General features: G+C 34.3%; 1 protein-coding gene across 1 annotated transcript in view; it reads left to right on the forward strand.

The window, feature by feature from the left end:
* LOC132065622 (uncharacterized) overlaps window positions 1-19,299 on the forward strand; it is a 98,822-nt gene extending 79,523 nt beyond the window's left edge. The window contains exon 7 of the mRNA XM_059459100.1: window positions 18,988-19,299. Within this exon, the coding sequence (XP_059315083.1) occupies window positions 18,988-19,281 (294 nt within the window). The 3' untranslated portion in view covers window positions 19,282-19,299. The remainder of the gene's footprint in view (window positions 1-18,987) is intronic.
* Window positions 19,300-19,523: the final 224 nt, after the last annotated feature.

The raw sequence follows: 19,523 nt of genomic DNA on the forward strand, positions 1-19,523 counted from the left end.
AAGACTTGTCATTCTCGGGGTCTTCTATCACGCCGCTATGCTAAAGTATATTGCACCTTGCACGTTCGGTTGCGTTTAAACAAAGAAATTAGTATGTATTTATAAATTTAATAAATACAATATTTCATTTTCATAATATATATATGTGTTTTTAGCTTACACCGTCTAGTGTGCTTATTGAAACAAATGTGCCGTTGTATCTTTGTTTTAAGGTGGCTCCCGTCTACTACCACAATGGGTCTACAACTCTCAAAGCCCTTGATAAATGCATATAATGCTATAAAAACATAAAGGAACTCGTTGTCATGGGTGTTGACACCCGATTTTGTCCCGTCTTCCCTAAATATTTATTTACATTTCTACTATTTTTGGTAATTTAAGCAACAATTATTTATATTTTTATTATAATTATTGGCTTTTACTAATACTGGCATTTTTTTACCGTTGTAAATGTAGTCACATTATCATCTTCTATTTTTATTCATCACTATTATCACTATTATTATTAGTATTATTATTATTATTATTGCTATTATTATTACTACCAGTATTATTATTATTCGCATTTTTATCATTTCGGCATTTTATCAGCTTATGCGCGCATCGCATCTATTTTCGCACAATTTAATAATAGCGTTTACTTACTGTTAAACCTTTCAAAATATTATTGCACGGCTGTTACGACGTCATAAATTTTATTGTTATTTGAGCACTGATAATTACATATTAGGTAGTATTTTAGCACGCGGTAATACCGAGTTTAATTAAAGAGTCTCTTATCTAAAAGCACAACCAACAACAATGTTTTCGGACCAGCCCATATTTTAAAATTTGCAAACAGCCCATATTTTAATTCACCTAGCCCACATGTTAAATCGACCAGCCCACTACCCATTTTGGTCCGACCCAATCCATTGGTTATTTTGACCCGGCCCGCCCCAATAAACAAAACAATCCCTAGGGTTCCTTCATGTTCTTCAGCCGCACCCCTTCCCCTTCTCTCTCTTCTCTCCCTTCCCGCTCCTCTCTCCTCCTCTTCAACGCCATAAACAGCAAAATTACAGTCCCCTTTCATGGTCACAGGCCATGCATGGCCAAATTCGGGAATGGGAATTAATGTTTTGTACCCCTCGGTCAATTGTCGACGATTGAAGGTTCGTCTTCTTCCTCCCTTTTCCTGTGTCGATCTGAAGACCCTTAATGGGTTTTGTCTTCTTTATCTCTGTCTCTGATCGTTGTCATAGAAAGCATCCTAACGTTTGTTGACCAAAAACCCGCCCAAAAATTTCAATTTTCAAACCCTAAAAAACCCTAATCTGAGCCCTATAAATATCGGCTTCTTAACCAGTTGAAAGAGGTTTTTTTTTTGGGGGTCGCCATAAGATCTCCTAAAAATACAGGCTTTAGCCGCCTAGAATGCCCTAAAACTATCAATCCTTTTAGCAGCCGCAACATCGTTTTAATATTGAGCCAAAAAATATACTAAAATCAATTTTTATTTTCATTTGCTTTGGTACTGTTTCGAATCCGAGCATCGTAAACTTTGATTTGGTAGTGTTCGAGTGAATCGGAGACCCCCCGCATCCTGTTCGCTGCACCCGAAGCAAGTAATTCTCCGTTCCCTATTTTATTTCTGCTGCATTTTGTTGCTCTGTATTATTTTAGTCTACTGTTCCGTGATTCAAGCATGTTAATTTTAGTTAAGTCCTTTTAGTTTGATAGATAAGTCTGGGTTAATCTGTTTGTGCGATTAAGCATGTTTAAGTAGGATAATGTAGTTTAGTTTGTTTAAGTATGTGAGCTACTCTTCCTTTAGTTGATTTCAGTTTTAGCAGTTTAATACGTGGTATGTGTTTATAGGCTAAGTTCGATTCATGTTTAGTTAGATATGCTTCTGCGTTATGTCGATTCATTTTATACAGTTTAAGCCATGTTCTGTGTAGTTCAGCTGACTGCGTTGGTGTGTTGTTGTTTAGTTTAAGTAGCTTAGCATATCTATGTGTGTTAAAATTAGTTCGGTTGTTTAAGTATGTTAGCTACATTTTGCTCAGTTTAGTTTTATCCAGAATAGAACCACGTATGCTAATTTAGTTAGCTAAATGTATTCCCCTTGTACTAGTTTGTTTAATAATTATGTTTGTTTATATGTTAGTTTCAGATCAGTTTATTGAATCTTGTATATTAGCTTAGCTTAGTTTCATGCAGTCAAATGTGTCTTATGTGTCATTATAGCTTGATATATTAAGCATGATTTAGTTGTTTTTAGCTGGTTTAGTTAAATACGCCTTAGGTATTATGTTGGCTCTGGTCTGCCTATATTAAGCATCTATTATATTGGTTTTGCTCCAGTTCCTCATGATTTATGTGATGTTCTTGTTATGATTAATCAGTTAGTTATTGTGTAGTAAGATTTAGATGTTGCTGTTTTTTTTTTTAATTTGGCTGCAAGGCACATATTGGTCTAGTTCCTGCCTATTGTTTGCTTAAAATATGGTTTTGTTATTGGTTCTGCTGTTCTATTACTAGGATAGATGTGGTACTATGGTCTGATTAAATGAACTAGTAACACCATAAAGGGTTTCTAAACCAGTAGTGCTAAATCGCATTTGAAATACGCCATCCCTGTTTTGCTGAAAACTGGAATTAGTTTATTTGTCGCCTGGACAATTTAAAAAGTGATTTGTCATTTTCCTATTGTATTGAAATGTCATCTGTATTTAGCTTAAGCGAAACGTTTATTAAAATGGACTGCCCCGTTGAAATATGTTTCAAGTATTAAGATCTGTTCTGGGAAGTAAAGGGAATGGCTAGGATCCAGTTTCGTTTAAAGAAGAAATAAGCAAGGATTTCAACTTTGAACTTAGTATGATCACAACTTTTCAACTTCGCGATTCTGTACAAGCATGTGCTTATTTTCTTCTATCCTATTTGGTTTACTCAATATGTCATAAAGGAAAGATTCTGTAGTTGTCGTGGTAATTACCGTTTCAAAAGTCAGCCACCATTTGCCTAATGGAAGTTTGAATAAACGATGTTTTATTGATTACCTGAAGTTTGAAATAAGAAAGGAGGATAGAAAAAATGTAGTTGAATGCCGCGTTGAGGATATGGGTTCTCTGTTTTCTCTTAATTTGTCATTTAGAACTTTCATGTAGTTAATAACATGCCTTCAGGAACATTTAAGTATAGGATTAAGTGGCCTGTGTAGCGCATAGAAAATGCACAGAGCTGAAGCATAAAATTGGAATGTGCGAGGATTAATAACTCTGCTACAGTTAATGGCCTGTTTGAATCATATGTTCCCCTCCTATTTCTGTCTAAATGTTTCCAATGACCAACTGTTATTTCCAGCATTTGATGTGTGAATGCTCTTGCGTTTTATATCCTTTTGATCATTTTGTTGGTGCCGTAATGAATCGAAATACATTCTTTCAAAGCATGAGTCGAAGTACATTTTTCTCCAGCTAAAAGCAAGAAATTGCACGAATGTTTGATGATGCTGTGTCCGTTTTTTTAGCATTTTATGTGTCTGGGCATTGCAAGTATATTGTGCATGAATGTGTATATATGGAATATATTTGAGTATACACAATATATAGATAATCTGTTGATTTGTTTTAAATTTATATTTTACATGTTTAACATTATTCATCGATTATATACTAATTCCTTTTCCTTTCATTTTTGCATGACCACCGCATACGAGTCTGAGGGACTCGTTCGTCTCCCATATTCGGTGTTGGGCTAAAAGCCCAACGAAATCTTCTCCGTGTCCAGCCCATCCGCAGCAGTGCATAAAATTTCTGCTGGGCCGAGGCCCAACAGCAGCAAAACAGATCCGCAGCAGCCTTTAAAAAATGGGCTGAGCCCATTCCAACAGCAGCATGACTAACAGTCCGAAAATGGGCTGAGCCCATTTAATTTATTTTATGCCTCTATTTTATTTCTTGTGCAGTTAACTTATATTATTTGACTAATCCTTTTCGTGGTTTGTTTTTCTTAGCTTAGTTGAATTATAGGGAATTAGTATGATAGGTTTTAGAATGATGGGTAGTTAATCTAAGGAAACCAATAGTTGATTCCGCAGGTTACATTTTCTTCTATTTATGTTAAAATTATTTATAGCATATATAATATTTTGATTTTATTTTTTATTATAATTGATTTTTTAAAATAGTATGAACACATATTTTGAGTTAAAAGAATCGTACTTTATTCTTACTATCTTAGAAAATCAAATTACGCAAATATAAACTCAAATATATTTTATAAATAACTCTTCAAGTTTAAGTCAATCAGACATATTTTAAAATATAGTTAATAAAATAAAGAAAACTCACACTAGCTATTTTTGTATTTTTGTTTATATTCCTGAAATGCAAAACTAATTAATACCTCACCACTTGAATTATCTCAAATATTTATTAAAACGCTGCATAAATTCACTTTCTTCTACTTATATATTTTATGCAAATTTTATTTTAAATAGCATTTTTAGTTAAAGCCTTAGTAATATTTATAAGTTTTATTTTAAATGGCATTTGAAGTTTCCTTTTACGCAAGATTATTATATTTGGTACAAGCCTTATTCTAAATTGCATTTTTTTTTAAAGCCTTAGCAATATTTATAAGTATTATTCTAAATAGCACTATTATACTCTTTCTTTAACAATCTTTATAAATCTTGTTTTTAAATATCCCTTTTAAAGTCATCTTTATGCAAGTCATTATTCTCTGTAAATTTTATTTTAAGCAACATTATTACATTTTCTTTAAATCCTAACGACATTTATAAAATTTATTTTAAATAGCATTTAAAATCCTCTTTTATGCAAATTATTATATTCTCCTAAATCTTATTCTAAGCAACATTCTTATACTTACTCAAAGCCTTAACAATACTTATCCCCTTTTTCTCTTAAAATTTTAAGCTATATATAATCTTAATTAATTAACCTAAGTTTGGTCGGTAACCGTAGTTAACGGATTCTAAATGATGCCTAACCCCTTCCCTTTAGGATAATCTAGAACCCTTACCTAGAATTAAAATTAAGCAGACCATTAACAGAGGTATAGTTAGGCTTTGCCTTAGTTAATAAAATAGGTGTCCTAATTCACCATTAAATTAATTAGGTGGCGACTCCTAAAATAAAGCAAAATAGGAATCTCCAATATGTTGTACTCTAATTTAACCCGTTTAAATGGGGTATAACAATGGGACTTGCGCATTCGTATATGCGACCCAGGATATGTTTTATCCATGATATATAGATATCTGGGTAACTTATTGTATGATTCTGCTGGCTCACCCATTAAGTCCTTCATAGCCTCTCTTTAGCTCCGCCAAGCGACCATGTAAGACACATCCATGCCAAGGTCCTTCAATACATCATCCGCTATGTCATTAGGTGTGTATTTCCTCTTATGGTTGGCTACTTTTGGTTTAACAATCCCTCCTATTAACCAACTTGTGGCATGCCGTTGCGAATACACTTTATCCTTTAGCGGACATGTATGCTTGTCACGGAACTCCCTGACTAAGAACATTTCTGATTTCCCAACACTTGATGCCCTGAATTTCCAATTACATTCTTCGGACACACACACGATGTGTGCAAATACACAGATCAACATAAATACATGAAGTAAAAAAACATCAGTCAATAAAAGGCATATAATATGATAGAACAGTTAAATACATAGCACAATTTCTGATAAAACAAAATATTTGAATAAATCAACTTATACAATATAAATACATAACATTATACACACTATAAGACCTTTGACCGTACCTTATTGCATTAGACCTCTCCGTACGAAAATTGAACCTATGTGAAATTGCATAATTTGCCATCACAGCCTTTAATGTATTTTTGTCCTTGTAGACTTGATCAACAACAACCTCTTTTTGGTTTTTGTCTTCGATAATTAGATTGGTGTCTTTTTCAAACACAAGACATCCTTGATATAACTTGAAGGCATAAAGTCTACACACCCGACTGTTTTCATAGAATCGAACTGACTTGTGTATCCAAGTTGCAAAATCTCCCCTTGAATACAACTTTCATCAGATACACAGTTGTCAAGGCTTTTATCATTACTAGTTATGCACAAAGGATACATTGCTAACTGTTTATTCTCTTTCTTCAAATCCGCGTAAACTCGACACCCATATCATTGTGTATTTCCATCGGCATATCACTACCCTCCACCATGTATTTGATGTATATTTTATTCCGGACGTGTCTAACTTCAACTGTGTTGCAATTGTCTGTAACAAATCCATATATATGTTGAATACTCCTTGAAAACAACAGCATCGATTTTGAAATTCACATAATGGTTCTCATTATTCCAAGTACCACAGTGTCTAATTAATGAAGATATAGACGACATTTTCCTGCAACCGAATTCAATATGCTTGGTAACTTCCTGAAATATATTATCAAATAAAATATGGGATTATTCTAGAAAACAACTAACAATGGATAAAATCAACACATAAAAAATATATACAAATTATGAAAATACACAGTTAGATATTCAGTTCTTCATTTATTGAAAATACACAGTTAGATGTAACAAAACATACAAACCAGTGGTCAGATACATGAAAATCAGTTTTTTATTTGTTCAAAATACACAGTTAGGTGTAACAAAACATATAAAACCAGTGTTCAGATACATGAAAATCAGTTCATCATTTGTTCAAAATACACAGTTAGTTGTAAAAAAACATACAAAACCAGTGTTCAGATATATGAAAATCAGTTCTTCCTTTGTTCAAATACACACCTAGATGTAACAGCTCTTCATTTGTTCAAATACACAGTAAAGATAATCAGTTCTTCATTTGTTCAAATACAATCTCACAAAACATTCAAACAAAGCTGTAACAAAACATTCAAACAAATATGTAGATCATCTCTGATTCACAAAAAAACATACACGAAGTCGTCTGTCTGTGTATGTAGTTTGGTGTATGTAGTTAGGTGTAGCAAAACATACCAAAAAGGTGTTCAGATACATGAAAATCAGTTCTTCCTTTGTTCAAATACACACCTAGGTGTAACAGCACATACCCAAATGTGTTCAAATTCATGAAAATCAGTTTTTCATTTGTTCAAATACGATTAGTTGTAACAAAACATACAAAACCAGTGTTCAGATACATCAAAATCAGTTCCTCCTTTGTTCAAATACACACCTAGGTGTAACAGCACATACCCAAAGGTGTTCAAATACCTGAAAATCAGTTCTTCATTTGTTCAAATACGCATTAATGATAATCAGCTCTTCATTTGTTCAAATACACAGTAATGATAATCAGTCTTCATTTGTTCAAATACAAGCTCACAAAACATTCAAAAAAAGCTGTAACAAAACGTTCAAACAAATATGTAGATCATCTCTGATTCACCAAAAAAACATACACGAAGTCGTCTGTCTGTGTATTTTTTTTAATCACATTGATGAATTGACGGCACTACACATAGAGATGAACAAATCACTGCCTAAAATATAAAAACATAACAATGGAGATAATAAAACATAAAAACGAAAATCAAATACCACAAAACCATAACTCACCAAAAGCGGTACTTCAACTGTTTGTACAGTGAGTTTGTTTTGTAAAAGATTTTCTCTAAATTTGCTTTTGTGTCATCAAAAACTCTGTTTTTGAAGTTCCTTGTGTTTTGAATGTTTTTGAAGATTGATTTTACGTTACTAAGAAGAATAAGGAGAGAGAGAAGGAGAAACGTGTTATTAATGGGATTCTAATTTGCTGGAAGAGATTGTAAAATATTTAATTTCACCTTTCCATATTAAACACATGACTAGTGCCTAATATCCAGGGATTTGTTTTTATCATACACGTTACATGCCACATATCCGTGTATTTGAAGAATTCCAAATACACCAAAATTAATACGTATTTTGCCATAATATTAGCTACGAGCTGTAATATTGGAATGGCAGCTATAGTTGGTTACATCCAATCTTATGGTAGCTATTCCTGTAAGTTTGCCTTTTTAGAATCCCAAAAGTTCAGCCCCTTTTCTTTATTTTTTCAGCCCAATTGCCAATTCCCCAGCCCAGCGCACTCCACTCCTTAATTTCCAAAAGAACCCAATCAGCGTTTCATTTTCTTTCGAAAAAAAAAAAAAGAAAAAAAGAAAAAAAGAAAAAAGAAAAAAAGAGAAAAAAAACATATAGAGGCAACGGACAGAACCCTAGGTTCTCTGTACAAATGTACACATCCAGCTCATTGTCAACGGTAACTGTATATATTATACTTTTCTTTTTAATTTGCATTGGATATTGCTTACCTTCTCTTGTAAGTTTGGTATTTTGAATCTTCAATTGGAACGGTCAAACTTCATTTTTGGGTTTTCTATAAAAAGAAACCCTTCTCTTCATTGTTAAGGAGGATAAGTTCAGAGATAAAAAAATGGGTTTTCACACCTACAATGGAGTTTTTGACAACCTCCAAGAGTGAGAACACTCAGAAACCCGACTAAGCCATTGAGTTAAGACGAAGTTCTCGCTCATGTTTAATTTTTGAAAGTCGTTTCCGTTCGTCGGAACGATTCGGGTGAAATTTTGTTCGTAGACTCTCGTCGCCCCCGTCGCTGCTCGACAAAAAGGTAATTCTCTTCCTCGTCTTAGTTTTGCTTTAGTTTCATTATTTCAGTTTTTGTGACTCTTTTTTTGAGTTTGTGTATGTTAGTTTAATCGTAATTCTGTTTTGAGATTAGAGAAGTGATTATCCCTCCTTTTCTTTCATTTTCGTTTAGTTCTGTTGGCATGTTTGTGTTTATTTTGGTTGTTTCCTTCCATTTGTTTATATCCAGTAGGTTTAACCTGTATCTCTTTGGTTTTTGGTACTATTAGGAGTTTGAACTCTTTAGCAGCCTAGTATTAGTTTATAAGAAGTGATTATTAAATCATGAATGGTCAAGTATGAATGATATGTTCCAGTCTTGCTAGTTGTGTTCTTGTGTGATTGAGAGTCTTCTGAAAATGTTTCACTATGCTTAGGAGTTTTGCTTGACTAGAAATATTTGGTCAAAATATGGTTATTAATCTCAGATCTGGTTTGACCCGTTTTCCTTCAATAAGAGGAGTGTAAACACTCCTCTTGTGTTTCCTAACAAGTTTTAGGCTCTTGTCTGCTAGTGCCTTTATTAAGATTTACTCCTCATTTCAGGTTTTGATTTAACTAAGGATGGGTCTTTGGTTTCTGTTTTTTTTTTTTTTTTTTTTTTCTCTTTTTCCATTTTTTAGCTGCTTACCCTCTTTTAAAGTTCATTAGAATAGGTAATTGGAATTGGTGTAATTACTATCTCTGTTTGTTTGATATAACGTAATTACGGTGTAATAACAAGCATGTTTTGTTTGGTTGCACAAGTGTAATTACAGCTAGTTTAATTTAAAAATAAAATTTCATTATAAAAAAAATTAAAATTAATATTTAAAAAATATGTGCCTTTATAAATGATATTAAATTAGTTATCTAATAATACATTGTTTCTTGAAAATATGTTAATTAATAATCATACATTTGTAACTAATATTGTAAAAATAATTGATATATAATTTCAAATTAATAATATTTAAATTTTAATTGATTATAAAACTTAAAAGTAAAACATCATGGGATTGGATGTTTGACAAAAAGAATATTTATAAATATAATGCCATAACACTATTCAAATGTTTGACAATAATTCTATCAAATGTAAGTGAAAAATAAACAACATGCTGAAATAACAAGTCAATAGTACTAAAGCAAATATTTTTAAAATCGAAAATATAACCTAAATTAAAAATCCAAAAGAATTTTTTTAACATAATACTCTTATGTCAAACTTACATAAAGTACGTTTCAACGTAACATAAGATCCTATAATTCAAAAGAGAGGGAAAATATAAGTCTATAACCTCATTCTTACTACTTTAATAACGTCACTTATTATATGCCAAGTTTGTTAATGACTCATTCTTTCTAATATTAAGAGATGTAGTTTCAAAAATTGAAATATTAACACGGTTATGCTAAATGAATAAAATAAAAAAACTAAAAAAAATACGCGCAATTATAAGGGGAATTGTATAAATTCTATAAAAAGAAAAATATATATTAAAAAATACTAATTAAAAAGCAAAAATAAAAAAAGAAATTAAATAATAGTAAAAAATTTAGAAAAGAAAATAAATTAAAATAAAATTAAAAAAAGAAATTAAATGTTAAATTAAAAAAGAAAAGAAATCCAAGTATTCCCCTTTTAAATGAACAAGCAGGTGATAGTTTTGGATTCGAATTTTAAAATCAGTAGTGTTTTGACTGACTTTTGTATGTTTTTCCTTAGGTCTCTAAGTGTTTTGAAGTTTTTCCTTAGGTCTCTAAAGGAGGTTTGAGGTGATTTGCCCTCTTTGTTGGGTTCCAATGTCAAAAGATTAACTGAAATTAATTAGTGATATTGTGACAGCCTTATTTTAATGGGGACCAGCAAATACGCTTCTAAAATGGTTATGTCAATCTCATTCAGATTAGTCCCTTCAATTGGTTGTGGAATATTTCAGTTTGCCAATATGATTCAAAGCTTGATGCCCCTTTTTTCTGAGAAGTTCAAATCTGTTTGTTTGAATTCAGCCTAGTTAGTTGGTTAATTTTGTGACTATTTTAGTTTTATGAGTGTAAAGCATGATTTGATTTACAGCCCTACTTCAGTTCAGCTTTTATGTGTTTCAGGTTAAGTAGTAAAGAGGAAGTTTTGTGTGCATTCACTCTTCCAACCTTATTTCATCACTAATGTACATGAAGGAATATTAGTTTAAGTTTGGGGCCTTCACTGTTTGACCAAGCAATGAAAAAAGAATAGAATTTGAAGTATCTTGAACATTGGAGATGAGTTGAATATGTCTAAAGGATTAATGTGTTCAAATATCAATTGAATGTCAACTTTTCAAACCTTTGCTACCCACTTTAACTGGCAAGAAGCAGCTACTTTATGAATAATATCTAGCTCTCTCTTTCCTCTTATATGTTTAATAATGAACCTAACTCTATTATATTTATGAGGTCTGGATTGGGGCTCCAGTTTAAGACCTGAATAATTGTCAATAAATTTACAAGTCTACTTAGCTTCCAGTGATCGATGTGTTAGGATGTTGGTATTTGAATGTTGATTAGTGTTATAAAAATGTTGATTACTGAGTTGCTTGGAGAAGTACTGTCAAAAATCTTTTTTTTTTTTGTTTTTTTTTTTTTGTTTTGAAGATCTTAGCAACTTTCTTTTCCTGATTTAACTAAGCAAAATGATTATTAAATTGATGAATTTCTTGATACTCATTCTTCACCCCCCTCTTCTTTTGTATGAACTGGTGAGTTTTCACCCCAAATGTACTTGAGACATTGTTGGTCACAAGAATAGTTGCTGCTATGTTGTGTTGATGTTTTCTGAACTCAAAGAACACACTGTTGCTGCTGTTCTGTTGTATTGATTGAGCTACCATGCTACATTTGAGACACACTGGTTAGTTCATTACCCTACTTTGAGGTAAAACAGTGGCTGCACTTGAGGCTCTTGAGAGGCTGCATTTTGGTGGTGCAAAGTGATGCACCTGCTGCTGCACCTTGCTATGCTTAACTGCTACTGTACATTGATGTTGTTATTGCCTTATTGAGCTGCTCTGCTGCTGCATTTTTGAGGCATAAGTTCCTGTGTAGTTGATGCACTTTTGAGCCCATCTCTGTTGCGTTATGAGCCATTTTGTGGCTGCATATGGATGCAAACTTTAGCTGCTCTTACATTGTGGCTGCATTTGAAACTTCAAGCCAACTTGTGGCTGCATCTGGATGCGAGACTGCTGTGTTTGTTGCTATGCTATTTTTAAGAGCAGCTGTTATATTGATATTACTGCTGCAGTTTTGCCAAACTGTTGTTGCACTATGTGACAAATTGTTGCTGCACTATTGAGGCAGATTTGAGTTAAAGTATTCTAAAATTCTTGAGCCAAGTTATTACATCCCTTGGAGCCTCTTACTGTCGTGTTTTGGGGCCGAAATATTCACATATCTACTGCATCCTTAAGGCCATTTGTTGCTGCTATTAAAGGCAAATTGATGTTGTATTTTGGGCAGATTTAAGGCCATCCCTATTGCGTTTTAAAGCCTACCACTCCACTGCATTTTGGCCCATAATTAACAGGTTGGAACAAATACTACACTTGACGAAAGTTGTTATGTTCTTCGGGGGCTGGTAGATTTCCATTTCTAATGGGAAATTGTCGCTGCATTTCAGTTCTGTGCTGCTGCTTTGTTTCATAAAAATGAGCAGATGCTACCTCGATCAGAAATAGTTGTTGTTTTGTTAAGAAAGAATAGATCCTTATAATTGGTGAAAGATCACTGATATGAATACGATACTACACTTGGGCCAATAAAAAAAAATATTTTTTGAGGCCATGCCTTGTCCGGAAAGGCTATCCCTCGGTTTGGGGAAGGATGCTCTCACATTGATATCATGAGGTAGGAACTGACATGCGCCTGTCAAGGCAACTAGAATGGTCACTAGTTTGCAGCAGCGACATGATTCAGGTTCCTTTGCCATATTCAGAACCGTGAGTTTGAGCCTTCGTAATCAAAGCTCCCAAAGTTTGATACGGTCCGAGGGATATTATTATTTATATTCATAAACGTCACCCTATGGGGTGGCGTATCAATTGACTAACTATTTTCATTTTACTCTTGCGAGGTACATCTAATCAATATGGGTCTGCGAGATGAGATTCTACCAAAGACAGAAGTGAAGTAAAGTTGAAGGCCCGACAACTCGGATGAAGGATCAGAAGAGCATAGAAGAACAAGAATAAGGCTGCTGAATGATTTGGGCCCAAGGCCGTAAAAAGCTAAACTTTTCTTCCCCTTCTTGTAGTAGTATAGTTTTACATTATTTTCTGTGTGAACATGCAAGTACACTTGTATATATATTGAAACCCCAACAGGTTAGAACCTAGGATTTGGGCAGACAATGTTTCAAAACTATATCCAAAATGATAAAAGAGTTTTATTCCACTTGATTAAAATAAATAAAAGCGAAAGTATATTTATGTTGCAAAAGATTGATTGTTTCTTAATACCTCCTTAAAAGTGCATTTTTTTTTTTTTAATTTGAGAAATCTAAGAAAGGAAAGTAAAAGAAATATTTGGGCTAGACCCAACTTAATGAATTCAAATAAGTGGAATTTCCTTCAAAACCCGAGTTTGGGAAAATAGTTCTGAGGATAATAGTTTACTGAAGAGATAAAATGTGAATAATGTACGAATTAAATAAAGGCTGTACATATACATAGATATTTTCTTATATACAAACAAAAGGCATTCGTTTTAGACGGGGTACACCCGGTATACTATCCTTATAAATAAAAAGATAATATTATTTTTACCCGGATATTTTAAATCCAAACTCAAAGTACCCTTACTTAAAGGGAATTTGTTTAACTCTTTTAAAGCCAAAATGATATGCCATGACAGTATTTTTATACGGGAAACTAAACAAAACATAAGCAATTTATACATAATCACACATTGAAGCTCGAAGGTCAACCGTATTCTACGGATCCTTAATACTAAGGTGCTTAACACCTTCCCCAGGGAATCACTAGAACCCTTACCTAGAACTCTGGATTACGAAAGAATTTTTCACTGTATTTGAATAAACCCTTCAAAATCGGTTTTTTCTAATTTCCTAAAAATTAGGTGGCAACTCTTTTCAAAATAAGTCCGAAAGAGCACCAACGAGTTCGTAGTAGCCTTTTATGTCTTAACTGCCGCGTGAAAAGTGAACCGTTATAGTATTAACTATCTCTCATTGATTAAAAAGAGACATATTAATGAGTTTATAAGCTGAATGGACTCATCTTACCCAAACAGACTACTTCTTTCGGGTTGGTCTTTCCAGTCAATCTGTAATAGTTGATATCAAAACACGTCGATTAACACTTAAGGCCGCAACTCAACACGATGGCATGTACCCAATAAAGGTATTGAAGATGATGAACTTGAACTTGAACATTCAGATGACATTTCCATTAAAGCTTCAAAGGCAAAAGCTCTGAGTATATCGTTTGTATCGAACTTGCAGGATGAAAGAGTATGTGATGATAAGTGGACAAATTCGTCTGGGCTCTTACAAAATATTGGGCCCAAGGATAAAAGATTAGAGATGCACAGAATGGGCCCAAACGTACTTGGTCTTCTGGCCCAATACATGAGCACAACACAATTACTTTTTTCAGATAATATACCTAGTAAATATTGTGTACTATTATTTTCCTAGATAAGAATTTTCTGTTATAGGACAACCAATATGTATAGGACAGCTGTCTAGGAGTAGAGATGTCATTTTCCTTCATTTATTGTATATATACACACTGTTCATCAGAGGAAAAAATACACAAGAAAATTTTCTCATATTGTTATCTCTAAAAACCTACATGGTATCAGAGCAGTAGAAGAATTTTCTTCCTTCGATTCTGCTTTTTTATTCATCTTTCTTGTTATTTCAACATCAACATTCATCATGCCTCAAAATGAAAATGAAAACCAAACAAACAAAGAAATTGTTGCTCAGTAGATTGTGAATACAACAGTTGTTGATGTTTCAAACCCCTACTATCTTCATCCATCAGATTCACGAGGAATGCGGTTGGTGAACTCAGTCTTTGATGGAAGAGGTTATGCTGGATGGAGTTGGGGTATCATCATTGCTTTATCAACCAAGAACAAGCTTGGTCTGATAGATGGATCCATTTCAGAACTGTTACACCCAAATTACACCTTTAATATTTGGAGTAAGCGGTCGTTGTCAAAAATAGAACCCAACAAGGTTGGGGTTGAATCCTACAGAGAATACAATCAAGAAATATACTTATTAAGTGTAATGCTCGACTATTAGTCTATATTTCAAGGGAGAGAAGAATATAATAGTAATTGGTTTGAAGTTTGGTCATTAATGACTAAGAGTTGTTGCTATAAAATGTGAACTACTGGTAAAGGAACTAAGGTTATGGTTCTAATGGAAAGTAATGCGGTTGGGTATCAACTCAACTCATTTATATGCGTAGATGTAATAGACCATGGGTTACTACGTTCTTGCTAAAGGTCTTCCAACTAAATTAGCAAATTTCATCACTAAGCTTTTCCAAGCCTTAGAATGTTGCACATGAGAACACTCATTTAGTCTCAAATAGCTTTTCTATTCCTAGCTCAAGCTATTAGATGGGTGTAAAACCCCAAATTATTGCTATTAACTCTTTTCCTAACTTACACTTTCTTTTCCAAGCAAAATGCAAGTGAATAGGCACAAGTAATATTTGCAACCATTAAAAGACATTAGAGTTTGAAGAGTTAATAGAAAACATCTTTAACATATAAAATGAAGTATGAATATGAAACCCAATTACATAACTAACACATTTGGTCCCACAACCTTAGCTAATGGGTTTAGCTACTCATTTCCATTAAGTAAAAGACAAAGATAAATAAAGTATTCATAAAGCTTACAAAGTTTTTATGGAAGAAGACAACAAAAAGTGGAAGATTCTCCTTTTTAAAGCTCCAACCACAACTATTTAATGCTTTTTTACTAAGAGACAAGAACTGAATAATGAATGTCTTTTTCAAAACCCTAGGAGTGTATTTATAACATCCCAAAAATGTGCACCAGCTTTGGACAAAAATACCCCCGCGTGCATCACATGCGAACCGTAGATGGTGTCTCAAGTTTAACTTACGAACCGCAGATTACGCTACATTCTCGCAGGTGGAGCATTCTTCATTGAAGGAGTGACAGCATCTGCGGCACAAGATGCGTCTCGCAGGTGTTGCTTCCAATTTCCAATTTGCCCAAAATGACTGTCACCTTCTGCGTCTCGCATGTATGACCTGCGAACTGCAGGTCATGCTTTTCTTCATCCTTGGCCTGTTTTGCTCCATTTTGCTCCGTTATACTCTCCTAACATCTTATCCTACAAAACGACAAAAACACAAGAAAAGTAACACCAAAAGCCCTTGAAGAGTCACAAAAGTCTAAAGGATTTGCATTGAATGTGTCGTAATTTCACGGCACATCAACATTCCCAAATTTAGACTCTTGCTTGTCCTCAAGCAACTCAAATAAAACTATAGCACATGACAAATGTTCAAGTATTTCAAAGGTAGTAATGGCTATGATAGTGATAACGATCAGTTACAAGCATGCATTTAAGGTATGACTACCCCTCATTCTTCTTTTTGCAAAACATGGTGCATTCAATCAAAGGTTATGCATTAACTAATCGCTTGACTTGGTGACACAATCTTATTAGCTTTAAAGAAGTGACTTCAAATTCTAAGCTAAGAAACAATTCTTTTATTAAGCTTTGTACCCTCACAAAAGACCAATGAAAGTCCCAAAACACACATATTCACAACATCAAATGGGACAAAGGACGAGGAAGAAGATAATAACTCACACTCACAACGAACATGTACAAGTGCACAAATGCAATACCATAAGCTTGCCCTTAAAGTATTTCTCCACTAATGTAAACACACCTTGCTCAAAATCAATTAGGACTTGTGAGGGTTGTATTGAAGGTTTAAGGTCAAGGTAGGATGCATTTTGGGTAAGAGTGCCTTGAAACATCCCTAAGAAATACCAAACACGCTTTCTTCACAAAATTCGCTTATGTCTCCATCTTTTCATACCAGTCATTAGTCATCCCTTTAGTCAACACAATTATTCAAAGCTTTGAATCACATCTATTCCTTTAGTCACAACCTTTATTTACAAAAAGATTATTTATATACAAACACACTTGTTTTTTTTTTTTAAGAGAGCCTTCTCACCTTTTAATCACTTCCACATCACCAATTGCCAATCGCCACCCCCAAACTTAGGCGTTTTGGCTGAATTTTGCGTTTCAGAATCACTTAGGGAGATAGGGTGCCAAAAGATGAGTCAATATGAACAAAAGGTTAAGACTTGTAATAAGGTTGTCACCAAAAGAAAAAGAACTAAGGCTCAAACAGGGGTTGACTAAGGAAAAACATGCAATGGGTAGAAATTTGAGGCTTAGTAAGGATTCAAAGAAATCCTAATATCCTCTTTCAAACAAAGTGTAGTTTAGGATTTCTCCTTGAGATACTTTTCGGGCAAGTTCTAGATCACAATTATGTACAAGACTTGAATGACAACACCTCACAACACATGGAACATGGATTACTTCACTATTTTCTAATTACTTCTCAACCAAGAATTCAAGGCCAACCAAAGATGACTTTTCAGTAAGCAATATGTCTCCAAATGAGTCAATTCAGTTATGCTAATCCCTTTAAGTACTTATGCACACCAAAACCATATTTGAGAGGTATATTATCAAAACAAGATGAAAAACATACATGCCAAAAACTGACCAGACCATCATCATATAAGTCAAGATACTTTGCTATACTTAAAACAAAAAACAAAACAAAACAACACAATCCATGCTAACTAAACATTCCAGGTTCAACAGAAAATACAAACTCTTGGGAAAGAACACTGGCAAGGAAAACCCAAGAGCGCCAAAAAGATATCCATAATCCAAAACATCAAACATGAGCTACCCCTACCCCCAATAAAATAGGCATGCATTGTCCCCAATACATTAAATGTAAAACAAAAGGTCGGGTTGGGTGGACTGATTCACGCCTATCCACTTACCTGTAACACCTGCGAGACGCAAGTGCTGTCTCAGACACTACTTGCGAACCGCAGGTGCTGACATCAGTCCGCAACTACTGACAGAGAATTTGGAAATTCTGAGCTTCTCAACTGCATCACCTGCGAGACGCAGGTGATACTCGCATGCACCACCTGCGAGACGCAAGTGATGCTACAGGTGCTGTCACTGAACACTTTACCATTTTTCCCTTTTCAAGTGTATTCCCTCTCATTCCTCCACACTTAAACACACATTAAAAGCATCACGATAGTAAAAACAATATACATATGAAAGTAAAAGCTTGGGTTGCCTCCCAGGAAGCGCTTGATTTTTCGTCGCGGCACGACGTTCTTACCTTTTTCATGGCTCACTGAGGAAGATGACCTCAATAATCTTTGCTTTATTGGGGGAGCCCAAGTAGTGCTTCACTCTTTGCCCATTCACCTTGATTCTATTACCAATTGGGCACACAAGTTCAATTGCTCCATGTGGGAACACTTGGGTGACTTCAAAAGGTCCCGACCATTTTGACTTTAACTTTTTGGGAAACAATTGGAGCCTTGAATTGAACAACAACACACGATCCCCCGGGGTGAACTCTCTCTTAAAAATCTTCTTGTCATGATGATGCTTCATAAGAAATATCCCAAATCGGAGCAATGTTAGTCTTGGTTTATTTTAGAGCCTGAACAATATTGTCTCTAACGTTCTAAGCCCTAACAGATCTTACAGATCGCTGAGCACCTTACGAACTACTTGGTCTTAAGAAATGTCCCAAACTAGCCCAAGTTTGGCCAATCCTCTAATCCATTTTTTTTATCAACCGGTCCTCTTATCTATTTCTCAAAAGCACCTAATTACCCCTTGCCTCTTAGATGTTGGGTAATTTGGTCTCACATCTTGTATTTGCAAAGACAGAGAGCTCTGAACCATCTCTATGGGTGAAAAGACAACGATTTCCATCTGATTATGAGCAGAATATATTGCAGACAGCAATATTACAACATGTACCAAAACTAGAAACTAATAGGAAAACTGTTCGATTAAATGTTTTGCTATCAAGTATATGAATTGTAAAGTTTCTTGTATTGCTCTTCTTTCTACTTTTGAAATTTATTTGGAACGATATGGATAGCGTGGCATACCGCAGTGATATATTGCTTGTTTTGTTTCGTGCTTAAGATGACCTCCTAACCAATGCCGGTGGCTTTTTCCATATGTGGTCTCCAGGATCAAAATCATGTGGTACCTATACAAAGCAGTATGGCTCAAGATGTTTCCTCAGTTAAGGATACACAAGAATCGGTGAGCGGATCATCTGGAAATACATTGAAAGAAGGAAATGCTAGAAGTAGTGCAGCAGAAAATGGACAAAAACAATTGCCTTCTCTTGATGAAGCAAGAGGTAAGAAGAAAATCAATCTCCAAGGAAGAGGAAAGGGAATCGGAATAGTGCCTAAAGGTAGAGGTTCAGCAGCACCTGGTTGGACTGGAGCTGGGTTTGATGTGGATGGTAGAAGTTGATAGCAGGGTTTCTCATTGTTTAAGGAGGGTGTGTTGATTAGTGTGAGAAAGTTGTCGCCTTTTTAGTTAATGGAGGAGTATCACTCACAGTTGGAGTGATAATTGTCCTTTCACTTGGATTTGAATTGCATTTAGCTGCTATTACTTTTAAGTCTAGTATTTGAAGTGCTCTAGAGGATCTAGAATTATTTAATGTAACCTGCAGCTATTTTAGGTACATTTATGATGCAGGACATTCTGTG

Source organism: Lycium ferocissimum, chromosome 7, assembly GCF_029784015.1.
Source record: "Lycium ferocissimum isolate CSIRO_LF1 chromosome 7, AGI_CSIRO_Lferr_CH_V1, whole genome shotgun sequence".
In the NCBI taxonomy this organism is placed as follows: domain Eukaryota; kingdom Viridiplantae; phylum Streptophyta; class Magnoliopsida; order Solanales; family Solanaceae; genus Lycium; species Lycium ferocissimum.